The 22595-nt window shown below is 39.0% G+C and overlaps 2 protein-coding genes and 1 long non-coding RNA gene across 8 annotated transcripts in view; 2 read left to right on the top strand and 1 right to left on the bottom strand.

Moving 5' to 3' along the window:
- Positions 1-41: 41 nt before the first annotated feature.
- The window catches only part of OMA1 (OMA1 zinc metallopeptidase), a 29884-nt gene continuing 7330 nt past the window's right edge, over positions 42-22595 (top strand). Inside the window, exons 1-8 of one of the 5 annotated variants that reach the window (XM_054834538.1) lie at positions 42-290; positions 12985-13513; positions 13932-14160; positions 15247-15420; positions 15516-15623; positions 17224-17352; positions 20178-20252; positions 22159-22308. In XM_054834538.1, coding sequence (XP_054690513.1) covers positions 13005-13513; positions 13932-14160; positions 15247-15420; positions 15516-15623; positions 17224-17352; positions 20178-20252; positions 22159-22308 — 1374 coding nt within the window. In that variant the 5' untranslated portion in view covers positions 42-290; positions 12985-13004. The other 4 variants (XM_054834537.1, XM_054834541.1, XM_054834540.1 and 1 more) reach the window with 4 other exon arrangements.
- Positions 3355-4597, top strand: TACSTD2 (tumor associated calcium signal transducer 2). The gene has a single exon (XM_054834542.1). The coding sequence runs from the start codon at positions 3355-3357 to the stop codon at positions 4276-4278; it is 924 nt and encodes a 307-aa protein (XP_054690517.1). The 3' UTR covers positions 4279-4597.
- On the bottom strand, positions 5405-12202 carry LOC129209717 (uncharacterized). Of its 2 annotated transcripts, none has more exons than XR_008578173.1 (4): positions 12093-12202; positions 10201-10384; positions 6733-6896; positions 5405-6236 (listed from the first exon to the last, which is right to left on the bottom strand). It is a non-coding gene; the product is annotated as an uncharacterized LOC129209717 (long non-coding RNA). The 2 variants fall into 2 exon arrangements; XR_008578172.1 differs by lacking the exon at positions 12093-12202 and adding an exon at positions 11306-11520.

Below are 22595 nucleotides of genomic sequence, written 5' to 3'. Positions count from 1 at the left end.
CAAGTCAGTAACAAAGTGATTCAGCTAAGTTTAGTACCACTAGAGGGAGCGTTGTCACTACTGATACAAAATGGTTTGAACCAAGAGCAAAACTCTTCTTACTAACACACCTAAACTTCTGGCTGGCGATGACGTTTTCTGGGCAGTAGCCATGTACCTTGGTATAGATCTATTTCTTTCATGTGTTCCTGCAAACCCTCTGCTTTAGTGTCCTTCAGGAAATGCAGGGATGCCAGATCGGTATTTTCCACGCTGTTTTCACAGCTAATCCTGGCTGTAGGATCACTAAGGTAAAAATGTCATGGGTTTGTTTTCATGGGCAACTCCACTGAGTTCTGAATTACATTTCAATCAACTATATTAATTACCCAAATTTGATTGAAGTTTGTTGGTTCTAGATCCCTTCCTGCCAGCAGCAGGAGTCAGATTTACTCTTTCCTGCTGTGCTAGCAGAGAATTTGGTCTGCTGGGCATTACTGAGCTACGAGGAGGTGTTGTGGAGGTGGAAAGGGAGCAGTGTGGAGCTGTACGGCACACCTGGAAAGGTGTGGTGTGGCAGAGCAGTGCACCCGGCATCGCACAGGGAAGGAAACATGCGGTGCTGTTCCCGTGAACCTCGCTGAGGAGGCGTGGGACGTCAGGATGCGTGCAGGGTGACTTCGGCCGGCCCACAGAGCCAGTGCGTGGGAGGTAGCTGGCTGTTAACATCCCAGTGAACAATGTAATTGTATTTGATGCTGAACAAAGTATTTAATGGCCTAGATAAAAGCATTCTCATTGTTTAATTGGAAATGTCTTGCTGTTTTACATAGACCTAGTGCCCTATTTTTATGAGATTTAGAATTGTGCTGAGAAATTGTTTCCATGGAAGCAGAGATCACTAAAGAAATAACGCACTCCACATTTCCTACAGGATTATTCCTTTTACAGCCTGCTGTTCTAAATAATTAACTCTTGTCATGCCATTACAGCTTAGCATGGAGTAAAGGAAATAATACATTTTTTTAGTGTCATAGAGGCATTACATATATTTTTTAATATATATAAATACATAGAGAGATATTTGGAAATACTTTTGTCTTTAAGATAAGTCTGTTGTCCCCTTACTTACAGAGGGGAAAATCCACCAGTACAATAAGGTCAATGGAAAAGTGCACTTTTATTTTGGCAATTTATGCAGCTGTCAGCAAAACTGAAAATTTTTCCTTCTTTGCCCTTCTCTTGCCACTGTTCTATGCTTTTTGCTTCGTGATGAGTATATTCTAAACCTGCTGTCATGCTTCTGCCCACCTTTGAGGAAAGAGACAAGGAGTGCAGTTTTTCATTAAGGTAACAGCACTGAGAATCTCCCACCAGTACGGAAAACAGTCTCTCTCATTTAGTTACCTGAGGTTTTTCTTCCATATGTTACTTTTGACAAACCACTTAATTTTTCTCTACTTCACTGTGTCTCTAAGGGGAAACTGTCCAATGATAATAGGAAGTTGAGATCAAACATGAATGTTTGTAAACAGCATACAAGCAAACTATTATTTACCAAAAAGTCCTGTTCCTGCCTGTCTATATGTTGCTTTCTAAGCACGAGAGCCATGCAGCTCTTGGCACTATAGGAGTTGCTCTGGCTTCACTGAAGCCAGCTGCAAGCTGTGTTTACAGCAGCTGTGGCTCTGTCCCCCAGAGAGAAGAAAAACAAAACCTCTTCTCTCTAAAGTTCATAATGTGAAATAAATTATCATACAAGATATGAGTATGGAGGTGACAGTTAAATGGATTTTGAGTTTGAAGAAGGGATGTGAAATTTTTTTAAAAAGCAGATTATTATGGGTAAATGACTTAGAAATTAAAAATGGGAAAAGTTACTAAACTATTGTCAAAGAATCATCAGTATGACAACTTGAAATACCTAGCAAATTTAATAATAGTTTTAGCTGTGGATTTGAATTTTTTTCTAAGAAAAGTAACTCCTGTTATTTTTATCTGAAGGAAGGGGAAATGGAAAGGTGTGATAATGTGCCGTAACAGAGCCAGGAATAATTTGACGAACTTGTCTTTGCTCCCTCAAATAGCGTGTGTTTCTGTGGCTTATTCAGAAATAGGTCTAGCTGCAAAGTTCAACTCCAGATTGTGCCCCTCTCTAGTGGTAGAGGGTATTTACAGCTGGAGCTCTAATTTTAAACCTGTACGGTGTTATAAATACTCACTGGCAGCCAGGGTAACTTCCCACTGTTCACACAGATGCAAGCCATCATGACAAGTAGCCCAGCTTGCAGGGCAGGGAAAGGGAGCTGACCACAAGGCAGCGGGCTAGTTGTGTGGATGGGAGAATGGCATCTACACTGTTCTGTAGTCATTACTGGTCCCAAAATAATGATTTATTAAAGTGTCTGACAGTGTTTGACAAATCAGATGAATGGGACTTGCTTAATGCAAACAAAAATATCTTCCAGCTGCTGCCAAAAATACATCGAAATGGTAACTCATGGTTTATAGATCATTAGGATGCTTGGGAGCTACTGGAGTGTACTGCGAAAGGCATTACTCAAAGTTCAAAGTGAAAAATTTCTTCAGAAATGGCTAACTTTGTAGGAGTAATGCAAGCATGAAAATTATCATTCCTAGTGCTGCCTTGGGATGAGGATGTGCCAAAGGAAAAGGGGGAGAGGACCTTTCCGTGCTGGAAGATGAGACTGCATTCCTGTGCTCTGTACGTAGGAGAGCAGCCATCAAACTGATGGACAGTCCGTCCTCCTGAATTGGCAGCTACTCCAGGCAGCATACATAAAACTCCAAAAGGCTTTATTTTATAAATATATGAAAGTAGAAAGGAAGTCCATAACTGATAAGAATCTAGTCAGTGGAATGATACAGAAGCTGCGTGATGGAAGACACAGAAAAAACCATGATGGCAGTAGAGGAGTAGGATTTCTTCCAGCTGAAATGGGAGAAATTCCTTCACTGTGCATTTACATAATCCATAAAAGCCTAAAGGAAAAGGGCAAGCTGCTTGTGCTTTAACCCGTAAGGGAAGCCCAAGGTAGGAGCTATGATTCAGATTGGCTTTTGTCTCTTCTGGTGGTTTCCTCATCAAGGGCGAGGGATGACAGGCAGCTGGAGGCAGGTGTTGGTGCCACTCCCTGAGAAGTAATAGATGAAAGTGCAGTTTGTTGACTTCTCCAAGATTTGGGTACGAGATGCCAGTTGTTTTGGAAGGAGAACCTGTTTGGTGGGTCGATTTGAATCCTGATAAAGGGAGCAGCACACCACTGTGTAAAAACCAGTAGTCTCCATGAATGGATTAAAGCTTCAGGTATTGCTTGCTGTCACTCGGGACTATCCACGCGTTTCACCTGCAGCATGGAACCTCTGTTTGGGGTGTTGCTGGGTTTGATTCTTGCGGTAGCTTCATCAGCGCAGAACAACTGTACGTGTGTGACCAACAAGTGGACAGTATGTGCCCAGGACGACTCTGGGAACTGCACCTGCACGCTGGTAGGTTCCAATCGTGAGGTAGACTGTTCAACGCTGACTTCAAAATGCTTGCTGATGAAGGCAGAAATGATCTCCCTGAAGGAGAAGCACTTCCAGGGCCATCCCGATGGGCTGTTAGACAGTGATGGCATTTACAATCCAGACTGTGAGGACAGTGAGATCTTCAAAGCCAGGCAGTGCAATCCAACTGATACTTGCTGGTGTGTGAACACTGCTGGACTAAGAAGAAGTGAAAAGGGTGACAAAAGCTTGAGTTGCAGTGAACTGGTAAGAACAAGCTTGATCTACATTGAACTGATACACAAAAAAAGGTCCAGTGCCTTTGATGTGCCTGATGGAAGAAACGCCCTGAAACACCTGTTTGAGAGCCGATACAAACTGCACCCTAAGTACATTGCAGCCATTAAGTATGATTCCCCACTTATCCAAATCCGCTTGAACCAGAATGAGAAATCCAGATGTGATGTAGATATAGCTGATGTAGCCTATTACTTTGAAAAAGATATTAAAGATGACTCCGTATTTAATTCCAACAGTATGTTAACTGTCAATGGAGATGCTCTGGATATTGAAAAACTACAGATTTACTATGTTGATGAAAAGCCACCGGAGTTTTGCATGAAACAACTGGCTGCTAGCATTAGCGCTGTAGTCACAGTGGTGATGCTGACTGCTGGCTTTGGCGTCACTGTGCTGGTTATTCTGAGGTGGCTGCGGACACGAAAATATGAGAAAGCTGAGATTAAAGAAATGGAGGAAATAAAAGCACTAAGCTTACAGCTGCCCTGATGTGGAAAAAAGAAAGGCAGCAACAGGAAGAAAAGAAGGGGGAAAAAAAAAAGCACAAAAGACAAAGAGCAAACACTCAGTGGATGTGGATGGATTTGGAGAGGTTTTTCTCCTTTCTACAGGAATTTGTACAGTGATTGTTCTAAATTATTCTAGTTTAGTACGAATGACTTTTTTTGGTTTTGAGTATAAACTAATTTACCTAAATATTTTAAATGAGTCCCCATTTAGAGACTAAGAAAACTGTTAGAGCTATTTATTTAGCATAACATAGAATGCTTTCACTAGTACCGCAGGCCTGGTTCAGTTTGCTTAAATAGTCTTTGAGTGGTTCTTGGTATATCTACTTATTGAAATTCAAATACTTGCCTTGAAATAACTGGGTTATACAGCTGCTTTTCTGTTGGTAAAGACTTTTAAAATTTAGGTTGTTTTGTTTTGAAACTTTTTTTTATGAACAAATAACTTCATAAATATTACTAAATAACCAAGTAAGGTTTTGGTAAGATACTTTACAGCACCAGAGGCTTTTATACAGAGTCATTTGTTAGGAAACACTTCCAGCTGCGGAGATCCCAACTTTCTGCATTTGTATTCAGGCAGCACAGTGAGCTATTCCCACTTGTGCTCTTTAAGAAGGGTCTGACACTCCTAGTCAGCAAGGATCCTTGATCCCAATGCAAATCTAAGTTAACCTTGGTGTTCTGCCCAAATTCAAACTCTGGTTATAGCTCTCTGTCTACCTAAATTCCCCTTGCAGCGTTAATGGGAGGAGATGTTTTTCAGTGTCGTACAGCTTCACAGAAATACTACACAATGCTTCAGGACAAGCTGAAAAAGTGCTTTATTCTAGTAGAGCTGCAGGGGAAATTTAAGAGCAGAGTGTAATTACTGAAGTTGGAATTTGGCCAAGATGCTAGAACTGGACTTCTTTGCTACCTACTCATCTGCTGTGTTCCTTGTTTGGGAGGTCATATCCACCATGAAGGACATTTTAAAGAAAATAACGCTAGTTGTTAAATGTTGAAATACTGGCAGTTATATTCTCTGTACATTGTAGGGAGGTCTTTAAGTCCTATCAGTCTAATCTGCTCACATTCAAAATGAAACTGCTACACATAGGCACTGCAGCAGGGTCAGCTCTTTTATTCCGTTAATTAGTTTCAACATTACTAGTTTGTAATTCTAATAACAGTCAGTAATGCACTACTTCTATGGCAAACTATTAAATATGCATCTCTGATTCTACTGAACGAATAGGGTACTAGGAAAAAAGTGAAGAAGCTTTGATTCTGTTTCTGCCTTTGTTTATAGAGAAGAGGAAGAGACTTGCTGTTTGGGGGTGGGGGGGTTTGTTTAATATTTTTAGCTGAACGTACACCATCTCTATTTAACCTCACTCTTGTTCACTTACCTGCTGGAAAAATTTGGGCTTTGGATATACAGGATGGGGTGGATGGATCACATTTCCCCAAAATTATACTTTTATGCAATTGCATCAGCAGTATTAATACTCAAAAACTTTTGGAGCAGGGTCTATAATTTATAGTGTGCCTTCTGGCAACACGTCCAAGCTGGTTGTTTTTCAGTCAAGTATATACGTTAGTACTGACAGAAGATGAAGCGAGAATTTAATATCCAGGCTGAGTTTTCCCATGTCACAGGAAAATTCAGAACTTAGCCTAACTCCACACAATTTTGCAATTAGGCTTTTATAAAACAGATTAAATTAAAAATCTAGAGCTGAGTAGCCCTTAGTGCTGAAGAAATGTAGGATCAGAATGAAAATTTTCCAAGTACGTTGCTTAACCACTTTCTTAGGCAGAGCTGATAAAAGCTATGTGTTTGGGAGGTCAGTGCTGTCCTTCCATCAGAGAAGATCATGAGATGTGCCATCTTTTCTGGGGATCCAATCTGGTTTTTGACATTCTTTTAAAATCACTGCATTTTTCTCATTTCTGTTGTAAGAGAGAAAAAAAAAGGTTAATGATGAGATTTTGTATTAAAGCAGAAAATAAACATGTAGGCATAATTTTGATTAGGAGAGGCAAAAGTGACTAATTGTTGAAAAAATCTTAACAGGTAACAGTTTCAGCATCTTTCTTTGGCTCCTGCTTTCCTCTTTAGAAGCTGAGATTGAGAAGAGAGGCTGTTGTGGTGCCATTCATATTTTTATTAATCATTAAAGCAATGCCCCATGAAAATCATGTGTTGTGGTCAGTTATTTCCTTGTTAATCATCCAGCACCAGTAGACTGTGTGCTGCTAGGGGACTGGAAATGCACTAGGGTCATTTAATAGGAGGGATAAGGTATGTATCTGCCATTAATCAAAAGAATGGGAAGATTAATTGCAGTGCAGAGCTCAGAGAACCTCTCTTTGGATTAGATCATTCTACTTAAATAAAGCTATGTAAAGCTACTGTAGGACCTGGACTTTAATAAACCAAACATACCTGTTGCTCCTGCTAAGTACTCATTTCTTTCCTGCTGCTCCAGTCATACCACCTCTCGGGCTATATATTAATCTCTTTTTTTGAACATGGTAGAGCAAGTATGTTTCTGTAACAGTCCCTGATGTTCGCCTTGTTTGACTTTCTGTCCACTGCTGATGCTCTCACTGAAAAGGACAAAATTAATACCTTGTCAGCTTTAAATTCTGAAAAATTAAAATGCTTTTTATTATTCATTCTAATTTAGAAATTTATAACTCTGCAATTTCTAGTTATCCTTTTCCTGATTAAAACAGGATGATGTAGTGGTGTGTTTGTTTTTTGTATTTAAGTAATTAGACTTTAGAGTCTTTGCAGTGGGATCTGTGGGTAGAGCCAGCACAGTGATAGTGGGTTTATGTTCTGGGCAGCGCTGGCTGACAGCTTTCAAGCAGTGCCCCGAACAATGTGATTAACATCAATCTTGTATCAGTTTCTGTGAGTTCTGCTCGGGCATAAATGTATTCAGGGGATTGTTTTGTTCTGGAATGCTGTTTTAATACTCTGTAGGTATAAATACACACATATTTATGCATCTATCTGTAGGCAGAGACAGAAATAAATCCACAGCTGATATGAAAGAGTGCCTTTGTGCTATTACCTGTCTGTATTATGTAACAGTGGGTATGCTTGCCTTAACGAAGGTAGAGCTGTCTGTTGTCTAAATTATGTTTGGCAATTCCAACGGGTGAAGGGCTGCCTTAGTAGCACTGTACAGAAAGGGCAGCTACCTTTGTGCAACTGCACAAGGCAGGTTTGGGCCTTCGCTTTTAAATTTTAGTTAAAACTTTTTTTAACTGCTTCAGATCTGAGCAAAGTGCCAAAAGCAATGCCAGCATTACAGCAAGGAAATGAAAGATAAGGATTCATGGAAGGATTAAAACCCACTTAAACTCTGTTCCCTCTATTCCCCCTGGTAAAATCCCTGCCTGCTTATACATGCAAGTATGTATTCTTGAACGCATTGACACAAAATCCCTGCATTAGTTTGCAAATGACTGGTGCGTGTACACACACGTGCGTTCCCACACCTATACTCAAAGACACACATGTCACTATTTATGTTAGAGCAGGCAAGCCCTAGGGAAAAGCTTTGTGGCAGCAGATCCTGCACTGCTTTCAGCCAGCCTGTAGCCTGCTCTAGCTCTTATCAGTGGTAAAATGGCCCAAACCTGCTGCTGTTCTGGCCAACAAAGAGAATCCTCTTCTTGTCCCATCTTCCCCCGATTAAGAATAATCTCTTTATGGATGTTTAGACTGGGATTATGGCCAGATTAGGTTAACAATGTGGAAAAAAACACCTGCCAAATAAACACACCCCAATGCCTCTCTTCTTGTTTAGACTGTAAAATACCAGCATGTCTGGGATGTTAAGCACCTAATGGTAACTAGATACAAGATCCCCCCAATAGTCCTTAAAATGTTTAAAGCGTGGGAAATCACATTAGGAAAAAAGCAAGCCAATTTCTGTTGCTTGCATATCAAACCCACTTTTTCAGAGAATAGTTAAAGAAGTAACGGGTCCGCCCTTCCTCCACTTCTCCTTAATTGGACCAGTTAATGCTATTAAACAGATAGTCTTCCTTGTGCAGGTATAATTATCTTTTCCAAAGCATTTCCACTGATTTGCCTCAGCGTTTTAAGTACTGCAATTACCTCTTTTATTAATGCTAAAATTAATCTTGAGTCATTACAATTACTATCAGAGCAGGAAAAATCAACTTCCAGAACTTTTACGGTTGTTATTCAGCAGTTCTAACAAAATTCCTTGTAGCAGGATTTATCTAGTTAAAATTTCATACACGTCAGGCAGCCTGACAAGATTCACATCTCATTTTCATGAGGATCCCTATTCCCTCAGGCAAAACACTCTTACAGTCCTACTCCAGCACAAATCAAGCACTGCAGAAACAATTAGGGAGACTTTGTATTATCTAAATGAAAGACTGAATGAGAATGCATTTCTAATTTTGTACTGAAAGTTTTACTTGTGGGCCCAACAGTACAGGTGGCATACACACCCAACCTTTTTCAGCTTTTTTTTTTTTTTAAATAAACCTAGGTCCTTGTGAGGCTTGAAATGAGAAATCTCAGCATTTCTGCTAGTCTAGTTACACCCAGAAAAGCTAAGTGGAACAACCTGAAAGTAATTGGATGTGGCTATGCTGTAGCCACTGCACTGTGCACAGCAGTGCATGCTCATTTTTAGCACAGGTCTGTGGAGTTCTGTTGTTGGAAATCAGATAGCTTTATAATTGTCTCAGTTCTGCTAAAGGACTTAAGCAAAATCTCTCAAGTATAGAAAGTTAATTAATGCTCCCTTTTTTCAGTCTCTTCAAATAAATTTTGCATTTTAGAGATCTAGTAGAAGAATTCTGCCGTATTTACTGTTTTCACTTATGTTTTTATGCAGGTCAGCTGCTTCAAAAGCAGTCTACAAATTACATGCAAGAATTAGAAGCTAGGAGAATAAAAACTATTAAGCGATAGATTCTCAGAATTTCTGCCAGTTTTGTAACTACTAAACATCACAAGTTGCCCTCATCATATTTCTTAGTAGGAAGGGATCCAATAGTCTTTTGTGGCTTTTCATACAAAATCTCATTCAGTTCAGTACAACTACTTATATAGAAAGATACACAAACACTAATGGACACATCTACGCAGGAAAATTCTACCAGTTAATGTGTTAATTGGTTAATTGTACTAAGGACTACTGCATCATGTATTTGTACAGTGTATGTGGAGAGCAAAAGCTTTGATAAGCTTGTATCTATTCAGTCAAGGGGTTTTGATATTAAGTGGTTTCCTCCACAACAACTTGAAGCAAAGAGCTGAGGACAGGTAATGATAAAAGACTCTGTGAGCTCCATCCTACCATGTACAGAGTTCACAAGTATTTCATATGCATTTCATCTTTGGGAAAAAAAGAAAAAAAAAAGACAGCTGTGAAAATGCTTCATGATCTTAATTCACTCTACAGATCAGTTTTTGAGCAATGAAATTCAGTGCCACGCTGAGGTTCATCAGAAAACCTATACATCACTTATGACCTCTAAGTGGGTCTCATGCAGTCTGAAGGCATGAAACCTTGCCTTCTGGTTGTCTTCAAAAATGTGAATTAGTCCTTTTTTTGAAGAGGAGATGAGGCCAGTAAGCAAAATCTCAGCTACAAAACAAGTCTTAACCTATCTCTCTAAGGCATAGAACTTTGTCTCTTATTTCCTCAGAAAAAAATATTTATATGCATATATATTCATTGAATTTCAAGATGAGTCATAGTATAAACAACTAGTTAGAATGTTTTTTTCACTATATGTCTATTTAGAGAAAAACACCACTTTATAACTATCCAATTGCTCAATTGTTTATCAGATTTTCATACAGAGAGACATTTAGTGTTGGTATCTGATAGAGAGATCCTATAATTACCTGTGCCATATTTGCTGCTTGTCTGCTTTGAAGTTCTAATTTTAAGTGATGCCACTCGGGGAGACTTTAGAAGAGCAGAATGTAGAACACAATTTTTAGTCCCGTCCTTGCACACTCAAAACATCCATTGAGTTTCACAGGAATTTAGGTGAGTCAGGAGTGCAGAAATAGCTCCTATAACCCTCTATGTAGACAGAGTTAAATAATGCGATTGGAGAAACAAATAATAACAAAAATAAATATGCAAAGAAAAAAACCCAAACCCGTTTTTCAGCAGACTTGAAATAGACTCTGTGAGGTAGAAGAATGACATTTGCTTCACAGAAGAAATGGTAGAAAGCCTTCATGCTTGGCTTAGGAACGGAGAATTTTAGATAAAGACGACAAGAAAAGCAAGCAAATACAAAGTCTAAGAAATAAGGATATTATGCATCAGGAGACATTCATGAGAGCTTCCATCTCAGTTCTTCATTTCTTGACAGCTGGGACACACACAGGCCTTAGGTTAGACAAAGTGCTTTGCTGCTGCTACAGCTCAGCTGGTGTTGTTACTGGAGCTGATAGTCAAAAAAATTTATGTTGTGCTAATTGACTGAGAGATTTTGCTCTTCCTGCCTCTCATAATGGAGGCTGGGCAGATCTTAAAAGGAATTGTACTTTCTACCTAACACTATGTAAGATTTCTTCTTGGCCTATACTCCAAGATCTGGTCACTATTTTCCTTGGCAGTGGACATCAATGCTCAAGAACTGTCACAGCAGAAGGCCTTGGTAATAAAAAGGGATGGACTAATGAATATCTCAGCAAACACTGAATACTGTATTGTGCTCATATACAGAGTATGTGGCTATTGAAGGCAAAGATCTGTTTCTCTACCTTTCGCAATGAGAGCGCCTTTATCTACATGCACAGCCCCAGGGCTGCCTTGTCATTACCACATATGCTCCAGCCTCACCCCTTCATTCAGCAAATAATCTGTTTTTCACATCACATAATTTAAGATGTACTTCTATCAGCTAGACGAATATGCCAGAAGGTACACTTAGGTTAGCAGCTTGCCTTTTCCTTGGATTTGGGAAAAGCCAAACATCACCTCCTCACCTACCACTGTCGCTGTACAGCTGACAGCCCTCTCTGGTAGTGGGAAGCACTTCAACACCTCAGGTCTCCAAAAACACCAGCAAGCAAGCCCAAGGCATAAAACCCATGAGCTCTGAAAGCTGAAGGTGCCCAAAGGTCTGGCTTGGGAGTTCTTCACAGCTGGGCCCAGCGACACAAGAATCAGGGCCAACCCCATCTGTCAGGTGAGTCAGGGGAGCGCACAGGCCTCACAGCAACAGCAGAGGAAAGGCCACACAGAGAAAGGACGTCCAGCGTGGCTCTGCGCCTCCTGAAGGGACACCCCCGCTCGCCTCCCTCCGCGGCCGAGGTTGCCACAAAATGGCGGCTCCGGGCGCTTCAGCCGCCCGTCTCGCCTCGCGCGCCGGGGCTCGAGGCGGGGGGCGGAGCCTCCTCAAGGGTCGCGGCGAGGGGCGCGAGAGGCGGCGGCGGTGGCGGCGAGGGGGCGGCGCGAGCCGCGGAGGCTGCCGCCTGAGGGAAGGAGCGCGGAACCGAGGAGCTGAGGCGGCTGCTGAGGCGGTGCCGGTCCCGTCCCGCCTCCCGCCCTCTGCCTCGTCCCGGCATCGACAGCGTCTCCGCGTCGGCTCGGTCTAACCCCTCCTCCTCCGCCTCCCGGGTGGTGAGTAGGGGAGCCCGGTGGAGGAGGTCTTTCCCGGAGTAGATCCCAAGGACATCCAGCAGTGACGGCGGCCAGAGCTGCCCCCCCGTGCCCCGGGCGGGCGCCGCAGAGTGACACGTCTCCCTCTTCCCCCCACCCCCCCCCTTCTTCTCACGTCTGCCCATATCACGATAGTCGCCAGCACCAAGGTCGGGGGGTTGCTCGCGCGCGGGATGCCGGGGGCTGAGGGCCGGCAGCCGAGGTCAGCACCCAAGGGCAGCTCTGGGCGTCAGGGCGCTGCCAGACAGGGAGGACAAAGAAAAGGCGGATGGAGCCGACGGTGCGGTTCCTCTCTCTCAGAGGAACGGCGATGCCGGCGGGGGTTGGGGAGGAAGTGGAGGCCGCTGTTCGAGCCAGCGGGCGAAAACGTCCTCCGCGGGGCCCTTCGGGTGGAGGTGGCTGGGTGCTGAGGCCTGCTCGGCGAGAAGTCGTTTCCATGCCCTAGGAGCAAGAGGCTACCGGCTGGAAGACGCTTGGGTTCGCTGTGTTAAGTTGTTTTGTTTCTAGGCTGGGTGCAGCAGACATGCACCCTGCCTTCAAGTATTAGCAAAATGCTCGCTAGATCCTGATCATACTCTAGTGGAGGGTGTCCCTGCCCGCAGCAGGGAGGTTGGAACTAGATGTTCTTTAAGGTCTCTTCCAACCCAAACCATTGTATGATTCTGTGATTTACCTCAGTGTGTGAATGGCACCTGTGACAAGGAGCCCAACGTGAGAAGGTGATGATATACACGTCTTCCACAGGGGAGCTAGTGATAATAAAAGCTAAAGAAAACTTCACACTTTGTTTTGTTTTCAGCGATAGAAGACAGTGATTCACAGTTGAAAGCAGATTGGTACCTTAAAACTGCAACAGGATGTAGTTGTAACTGTGACTTTTTTAGTACAATGCAACTATTGGCAAACAAATACATGGTATCTGTTCAGATGAAATGGAGTAATGTTTCAGAGTTTTGAGTTTGGGTGGTTTTCTTAATACCTCTATGCTATTTTTTTCTTTGTTTCAGGGTAACCAACCAAAGAAGTTATGAATATCAACTGTGGTCTAAAGTTGCCAGGCAGGAACTGTATTTTCTTTCATTTGGCTTCTTTGACCAAGCAGGGGAAGTGTAGTAACCTCTATAGGTCTTACGTGGGATATTGCCGAACTCAAGTCAGTTGTACACGAGATAAATGCCAAAGGCTGGATTTGAGTGGAAATACTAGAAACTGTTTTTTGACTGGAAGCCCTGACTCCTATAGAAACTTCATTGGTAAAGGGCTGAGGTGTCTTTTGAATGGCCCAAATGCAAAAGTATACAAGAATGCACGCCACGCTTCGGGAAGGTTTTGCTTCCAGTCTTCTCAGCCTTTGGGGGAGAAGATCACATCCCTCCAGAGCAGTTCTGTAGGGCAACTCCCACATCATTTTTCTGCTTGGAACATTCAGATCATCAGGTTTTTTCGTGTGTCACCATCATTTCAGGCTGCACCAGTTCCTCTCTTCTGGATTATTGTTAAGCCAGCTCAGAAATTATTTGCTATCATTCTTGGCAGGTAAAATACTCTCTTACTTCCTCTCTTGGTGTAAGACCTCATTATGCAAAGATGTGTGCATGAGTTTCTGGAGAATGGTAAGTGTATTTGTATTGTTTTCCTGTCTGTGCGAAATTTTATAGGACTGGGGCCTAGACTGACAGTTTGCTCAACAAGAAGTTGTTTCCATTATCAGAGGTTTTAGATGTATCTTTTGCTCTTCTCATTCTCATTTACATGTGGTAGAGGGAGATGAACCAAGACACTAAGGGGCATTCCTTCTTCTCCTGTGGGAGGGAAGGAGTGGAGTAGAAGCCAGAGTATAACCTTCCATAAACTCTTATGTGAGGTGACACTGTGATATAGAATACAACAAGGGCAGACGCTAACAAATTCCTTTTTAACTATGTCCTAAGTTGACACTGTTTGTATCTTACAGGAGCATAAGAAATTGGTGGAAGGCACTTCCTCCTAATAAACGGGAACTTTTTAAAGAAAGTGCAAGGAAAAATAAATGGAAAATACTCCTGGGTGTCAGTAGCTTAGGAGTTTTATTTGTCATGTTTTATTTTACTCACTTGGAGGAGACACCCATCACTGGGCGCGCTCGACTGTTGGTGTTTGGAAAAGAGCATTTTAGGGAACTGTCACAGATGGAATATGATATGGTAAGATTTAAAAAACATATCCGAAATTGTTAATGCTTTTATTAGTGATGAAATAGCCCAATTAATGAGATGGGCAAACAAACCTAGTGGTGTCCTAATAAGTTTTGAATTTCATGCTCAGAACCCTGCAGAGCATCCCCATCAGTTACTCCTTCCTCGTGTCCCCATCCTTTTTAAGAGTTCCCTTTCCATCAGCAAACCATTCTGGTACACATGATGGTTAAAGAGCACATTGTATGTATGTAGCAAACATTTCTAACTGTTATTGTAATATAACAAGAAATATAAAAGTCTGGTAGAAGCAATAAAAGCACAGCTAATAGGTACAAGCACAGATCTGTCTCACTTTCTGTGCTGATTTGAGTATTCTTTGGTACTTGTTTAAGGTCCTCTCTTCTAAGCTGTCACTTTCTAAGATGGTACTTCCCACCTGCATTCAATTCTACTTTTTTTTTTTTTCATTGGATCACTCATTTTCCTTTAATTGCTTTCTTTTAAACTATCCATTGCACTAATTCCTGTAACTTTGAGTTTTGTGATTTTCTGTTCTGAAGTCAGTGAAACCCGATAATCTGGCCATATACAAATGTCACTGTATTCCATCTGACAGAGAATGGGAGATAAGAACATAGCAAATGAAATACAAAGATATATTCAAATTACATCTTTTGTATAAATTTGCCCACCTTACAAATTACAACAGAAATACACAGACACAGAGAAATTATAAATTCAAATGGAAATTCAGGAAGGTATAGAAAGGTTTGCCAAGTTGTGATGCCAAGCTTAACTGTGTATTAGGAAAATGTCAGATACAGGAGGCTGTAGGACCACGTTTATACTATCTTATTTTTGATCTGTGGTCAGTTTACTTCCTTTTAAGTTTATTAATCCTTATTAATCCTTAACTGTCAGGTCTGAAAGCCTGAATCTAATATATTGGCTTTGGCTATATGAAAGAAAAATGTATTAAAACTTAAATTTAGGTAGGGTGTGTGTAGCCGCTAAATTAGTTATATATTATAGCAATTAGTTATTTACTGTGTGTTTGTTTTGCATGGCAATCAGTGAAATTTTTTTTTTCAGTGGATGGAGGAATTCAAAACTAAAATGTTACCTGAGACAGATGCACGTTATCAGGTTGTGGAGAGAGTTGTTGGTCATTTATCAGAAAGCAATAAGGACATCCCACAGGTCTCAGCACTCAAGTGGGTTATCCATGTGGTAGACGAACCAGGTGTAAATGCTTTTGTGCTTCCAGTAAGTTGAACTCAATTCAAAAATTATTTGTAATATTGAAACAGCATTTTATTTATGTGTGTGTTACTTAATTTTTACTCTCTTTTTCTTTACAGAATGGCCAAGTGTTTGTTTTCACTGGATTGCTAAATGCAGTTTCTGATATTCATCAGCTGTCTTTCATTTTGGGACATGAAATAGCTCATGCTGTGCTGGAACATGCAGTAAGTATTTAAAGAAAGCTGTCTAAAACTCTTAAATGAATTCTTATTACTTTAATTAAGATTTTTTCCTATCACTACCAACCAAAGTTTCAGTGTGACTCTCTAATTAATGAAAAATTGAGTTTGAAATGAGAGTATTCTGATACAGTATATCCTTATTACTCATGTAGTACTTAACTGTCAGAAGTCCTGTAGTAGTCAGTGTTAGCACAAAGTCTGCCAGTGCTTTTTCAGATGGATTATGGCTCGCTATTAACAGTCATTTAGAACTTGGGCTGCAGACACCTCTGCTCCTATAGCACAGACATGAGGAACTAGAGGCACTCAGCAACTTGGTTTGTTACTCATAGACTCGTTAATATCTACAGAAGTGGATATACTTTAATAAATTATTCTAAAATACATGATATTTTTATTATAGTAGCACATAGGTTTAGAATGCCAAGTTCTAGAATGCCTGGAGCTGGATTTACAGATGATTGCTTTCACAGACTTAATTTTTCCATATCCTAATATGGATGTACTGAAATTAGTAATTCTTTGCCATTTAAACAGAATGGATGTAATAATTTTCTTGTGCTTTGTAGGTCCAACTATGAAAAAAGAGGATGCTATAGAAATACAGCTCATATTGTTCTAGATTGAGGTGATTTGCTAGAAAGTGCTTCTTTGCCTCCAAATTGATTTCTTTCTGTGCATGTCATTTTAAAAAATGGTATTCATTACGTAGCCATCAGTTTGAGAAGGCATAACGAGAAGCTTGTAAAAATAAAGATCTTGCTAAAATTGCAAAACTAATCTGGAAATGGGTAAATACACTTTAAAGGTGGTGGAAATACAGGAAAATTGATTTACTGCATATTGTATGATTTTTTGGATGAGCAACAGTTCACATCATAGTTTCTTGGGCTCATTTGAGCCAACTAACTTGTTAAACTTCTAAAAAAATATTACTACTATAAAAAAGAACTTACATTGTTTGTATGGAACCTGTGTCACCCAACTGGCATAGAGAAAAGTATCGCGTGATCTGGCTTGTAAGTGCTCAGATCAATTTGTTGCATGTCAAATAGAGCTCTGAAAAACAGAAGAATTTCAGTTTCTTTCTTCAGGTTTTCTTAGTTTCTGAAATTAAAGGAATGTAACAGAAAATAAAAAAATAAATATTTTATGCCTAGTGTCTCCTTATCCCATTAGTGTTCCTGTCTAAATGTCTATCTCTTCTCAAATTAATTAAACTTTTAGGGGTTTTTTATAGATTTTTTTTTTTTTATTCCAACTGAGGTGTTTCATGGCCTCTTTACTAAAGAAGTCAGTCTGCGTGCTGCCATCATCTTATCTCAGGCTTTGAATCTCTCAAATTGGGAGATAGCCAAAATGTATTTCCAGCTGTATTTATGCAGTTGGTGTGGATTCTAGACTGAAAATACCTTGTATTCAACTGGATTTTTCTTTTGCAAGCAGGCAAACGTGTGCTTGCCCTGTTCCTGTGGCTGCATAGAAGAAAAAGTAATGATTTTTACAGTGTTTCCAAATTCTATTAGGTTCTAAAGAAATGTCAGACAGTAAGGAATGAAAATGGGACAATTGCTGTTTGCAGGCAGAGAAAGCCAGCCTGGTTCACTTCTTGGATTTTCTATCACTCATCTTTCTCACTATGATTTGGGCCATCTGTCCCCGGGATAGTTTGGCAGTTATTGGCCAGTGGATTCAGAGCAAGTTGCAGGAGGTAAGACTGACGTTTTGTATTATCTTTCCTGAGTTCCATGGAAAAACGTTTTTAATCTTGGGGAGATAGTACCACTAAATAGTATGTTTGGGGAAAAAGGCAAGAGGAGAAATATTATAAGCAAAAATTAATATTTGAGTATGTTTTTGAATGAAATATGTTACAAATTTGTATCTGCTTTAGTTGATATATATTTTCATTTGTCTTCTCCAAGAACTTTAGATTTCCCTAAATGACTGGATTAGCTGAGCAGGTTCCGAATACTTGCTTGACAATTAAGTTAGATGATTGTCTTTTTGAAATGTACCTCACCCTTTAAAGTTGTATATGTTGAAATGCTGTGGTTTTATTTTGGGTAGTTGTTAAATTGTTTCTAAACCAAATAAAATACAGGGAATTCTTTAAATACATTGTTAGTGATAAGAAGGGTTTCCAAGATAAGAAAATTGAGAATCTAAACACTCTTTTAAAGTATAAGCCATGCTATAGTAAAACTTACTGAAATAATCTTTTCAGACAGCATATATTCCAATAAAGTAAAATTCAGAGGCTTTGTGGTGTCATTTTTCTTCAGCAGTCTAACTTACTCTTTGCCTCTGGACTGTTACTGATCCATTTCTTTTTAAAAAAAAGTGGATTTTTTTTTTTAAAGAAATTTTGTTTACATGATAAAACTTGAATCTGAAGTAAGTGAAAGAGCTCTTTGGTTTCTTTGACTTCTTTTGATGCTTTCCCTGAGATTTCCTCCCCATTCCTCAAAAACATAAAACATAACCAATCTATTTTGGTAGTTCTTATGCTAATGGATAGATGCGTGGATTCTGAACATAAATTATCTCTAAAGAGCTTGGATATTTGTACAAGGAGCTGAGAAACCAATTCATTGATGAATGCTAGCCAGCATTTTGAAGAGCTGAATTTGGAAAAAGCAAAGTGTGAATCAATCCTGAGACTGCTCATAATTTAGACAGCAAGATTTTACTCACTGTCAGCATCTTTTCTCCTTTTCTAGGCTAACTGCAACTGATATTTTGGCATCATGGATTGGAGTTGTGCTTTAGATTGCAAATAGAATCTGGGTTTAAGCTCATAGTCCTAGTGTGATATAGAAAAGATCTATTATGTAAGAGATACTATACAGTAATATCCTGTTTTGAAACTCTGATCAAACTCATCTTCAGTAACATTAAACATATCCTTATGTAATGCAGAATAAATAAGTGATTAATACTGGCAAAGCTTTCATCCCACATACAAAAGATGCTGAATAGAAATTTTTGTTTCTGTTAGTCACCCAGCAGTGCAATATCTATTTGTTTCCACTGTAGGAATAAAAAACTGCTTGCCTGTGTAAACTTTTGTTCCAGTTAGTGCTTTGGGTAGTCCTGTTGCCTGTTACCAGTTTCATTTCCCTGTCTGAGAAATGTTTAATAATTAAACTAATAGTTTATCTGGCTAACTGGGAAATGGTGCTTCAGGAATATATGACAGACTAGCCAGGGACATCTTTGCTGTTCAGTGAATATATGCACTCCAGTAGACCCAGAGGACTTTTCAAGGCAATAGAAATATATATATTCCACTTCAGGTAATGACTTTATCATCAGGGGATTTAAAAAATATATTTATAATTGCAATGTTTGAGGTCTGTAAGGAAACTAAGAATTTAGAAAGTGACCTCACCTATGCTTATAAACCAGCGTATTTGGCTTAAAAAACCTTGTAGAGGATCAGCTTTGGTTGGCTTTTATTTATGACCTAGTAAAGAAAAACTATCAGTACTACTTTGGAAAGAAGCAAAAATTTACAGATGGCTTTATGTACTGGAGGGATTGGACCACTTCTTTGGTGCTCTTAATTTCTATCTGTTTTGTCTTTTTTTTTTTTTTCTTTTGTCTGGAACTTATGAGGAAGACCTATTTTTATAACCAGATAAAGAGCTGGTTAAACCATTTTCTCTTTGCTAACCTTGCACATCCCCATTCTTCAGCTGATATTTCCTAATCGATGCCTAGACCAGAATGTTGTGATGTGTTCCTTTATCTCTGCAGGAGCAGGCTGGTTTAAGAAGTCTTGATTTGCATTTGCTGTAACTTGATATATTAGGGCAAGGCTGCCCAAATCTACATGAATTATGTATGCCAGAAGATCATGAGTTATATGACTAAATAACCATTTGAAAAAACTACCACTGTCTCTTAATGTGTGTTAATACAATGTCATACCCTAGAAAAAAGGGAGAGGAGTTGGTCAGATTTATGTCTTCTAGTTTAATTTCCCAAGGGCAATTTGCAACTTGTGTTTGGGGATAATCATGACAAGAGCGTGATTTCTGCATGAAAATGTTTATGGCTACGTTCCATACTGCGGGCTGTTTACCATACCAAATAGATCATACCAGGTTTAAAGACAGTCATTATAAAAGTTTAAGGGAGCCACTGGAATTTTTTACATATAGTAAAAAAATCCTAATGTCAATTTTTACATACATAAAAAAATCTTAATGAAAATAAAAGTGAAGTGAAAAAATTCTAGTTTACAGTTCGCATTGACCCTCTGGTTGCTGCAAAATGCTGTGAGACTGGCTGATGAGAGGGGCTGTGAAAATATGTATAATTTGAATTAATTTCCAGTGAATACAGGATCAATGAGTTACATTTAATGTAATCTTTAATGCCATTATGAAAATACACACTGATCACACGCAATGTGAACATGATAGATAAACACTTTTTCTCATGAGAAGGTTAGAAAAATAGCTACAATGCTCTGGCTTTGTACACATTCAAAACCAAGAAACAGAGATTTGATGTGCTTCTTTGCAGTTTGTGTTTGATAGACCGTACAGCAGAACATTGGAGGCTGAAGCTGATAAAGTGGGACTTCAGTTTGCAGCAAAGGTAACTAAAATTGGTTTGTTTTATTAGCAATTTACCAGATAGTTTTCAGTTTCTGTTATAATCAGAGGGAGTTTCACACTTCATGCAGAGGTAAGCTGTGTGTGGGAGGGTTCCAAAACTTTTAAAGATATGTAGATTAAAGGAGTAATGGGAAATAAAACAGTTCATAGGAAAAGACAAAGTCATTCTGGCTAAATTGGATGTAATAAAATTGAAGTTTATGAAGTTATGCATTATTAATTGCACAGTATACTTTCTATGTAGTTTATTACTATTAGAAGAAAAAGCTATGTATTTATAAAGAGGAGAATGCCAAATAGTGAACTCCTGTAAGTAGGATATATTTAATTCTATGTAAAGATATAAATTGCCCTTTAGATTTTTGTTTCACTTAGTTTCCATCTATTTTGAGAAGTTCTGAGGAATGCTTCCCATATTGTAGGGCATCTAAGATATTCTGATCTATAATGTCTCTTGTTATAACAATACAGTAGAATTTAAGAACTTTTTGATATTGTGCTTATATTTTCTGTGATTGCTGATAATTGCGAAGTATATCATTATTGTTCTAGTATTTAAAGATTTAGTCTAAATACAGCCATAAAATCAATGCGGCTTTGCTAAAGTAGACAAAGATTTGGTCAGAAACCACTCAGCATTTTTTTTTAATAATTTGTTTTTTCAGTGACTTTTTTTGTCCCTGTGGATTTTACTTCTAAAAGAAACTAAAACAACCTTTTAATTTCTAGCTAAGTGCAATAGAGCTAGATAAGTGTGAGAGCAGCGCCATCTAGTGTTAATATTTCATAAGGAAAATTTCCTTTTCTTAATAATTATTAATATTTCTTCAAGGAAGAGTTTTTAAAGTTAACTTTGATTCTGGAATTGAAACCGTATTTGTACTTTAAAGTCATCTAAGGGAATAATACAATCCATGGTTAAAAAAAACCCCAAAGGTAATTGCTATGTGGGTGCTTACTGCTTTGTAATACTGAAGATGTGGGGCCGTACCAGAAAGAAACAAGCAAAGTGGTATGCCAGCATTTCTCTGCTTGTACAGCTAATTTTTTTAATAATAATTTTAAGAAATAAATTCAAAGGATAAAGCACAACTTCTGTATTTCGGGGTGGGGGGGGAAGGGAAAGTAGTTTTCCTACCTTTGAAGTACTCATCTCTTTTTCTCTTAAACAAATGAAAATTAATGTAAGAAATCTTGTTCTTTTTTTCCCCCTTCACTTAAATGCATATATAAAGGAGTCTGTTGGTGATACACAAATATCATTCTTAAATTTAGTGTTCCATGACTTTCTATGGTTAAATATATACTTCTGTGGAGAGAGATAGGAATTCTGCAGAATTGCTTTTTTAATGTGCTGTGGATTATACATATCACCCTTGAAAAAGGCAGTGTAATCACTTACAGAAAAGCCTTTGCAGTTCATTTTTAGAGATATTTAAGTATGAATTATTATCACTTTATATTTTTGACTCTCAACTTCTTCCTGTAAATGTGCCTAAACATGTGGAGATGATTAATTTGTTCTTCTGTTGTACTGTGTCTAGAAAATATAACGTAGAATAAGCAGCTGAAGTTTTTTTTAAAGAACAAGTACATGCTGGAAATTGTGACTCTTTTTCTCCTAAATTGTCTTAATTCAAGTGTAAGTTTTTAAGATCAGTGGAATTATATAGATGTTAAAAGGAACAAATCTAGTGTTTTACCTGGATGAGTTTTTTACTGCATTTAGATATTTTAGAATAGCCTTTGCCTGTCAGGTATGAGGGGGATCATCTAAACAGGCTTTAGAGATTTAAAATTTGTGTTTTGTAATTCAATATCCATTAGATTGTGTATTGTATTACTTTAAAAATACAGTGGTGTATACATTTCCTTTCTGTTTTCAGGCTTGTGTGGATGTCCGAGCAAGCAGTGTATTTTGGCAACAAATGGAATTAGCAGAAACTATTCAAGGGCAGCCCAAGTTACCGGAGTGGCTCTCCACTCACCCTTCTCATGAAAACAGAGCTGAGCACTTAGATCGCCTTATTCCAGAGGTGAGCAGAGTTGAAGGAAGTGTGTCTTTTTGTCTTAGGAAGGTTGCCAGAATTACTTTGGCATTGATTCATGAGCTACTTTGGTATTGATTCACAATCTAGTCTTTTAGCATTATGCTTATCTTTATCCTTACATAAATTTTCTCTTACAAAGCTCTGAACCTTAAAGGTTCTATTAAATGAGGAAAAATTAAGATAGCACAGGTAAAATGTAATTATATTCTAGGGTGTTTTTTTTTTCTTTTCTGATTTCTCATCAAAGTGTAGTATTTTTGCTTTTGAATGGC

Source organism: Grus americana, chromosome 8 (genome assembly GCF_028858705.1).
Source record: "Grus americana isolate bGruAme1 chromosome 8, bGruAme1.mat, whole genome shotgun sequence".
NCBI lineage: Eukaryota > Metazoa > Chordata > Aves > Gruiformes > Gruidae > Grus > Grus americana.
The sequence above is the reverse complement of the archived record's forward strand: the minus strand, read 5'-3'. Positions and strand labels throughout refer to the sequence as shown.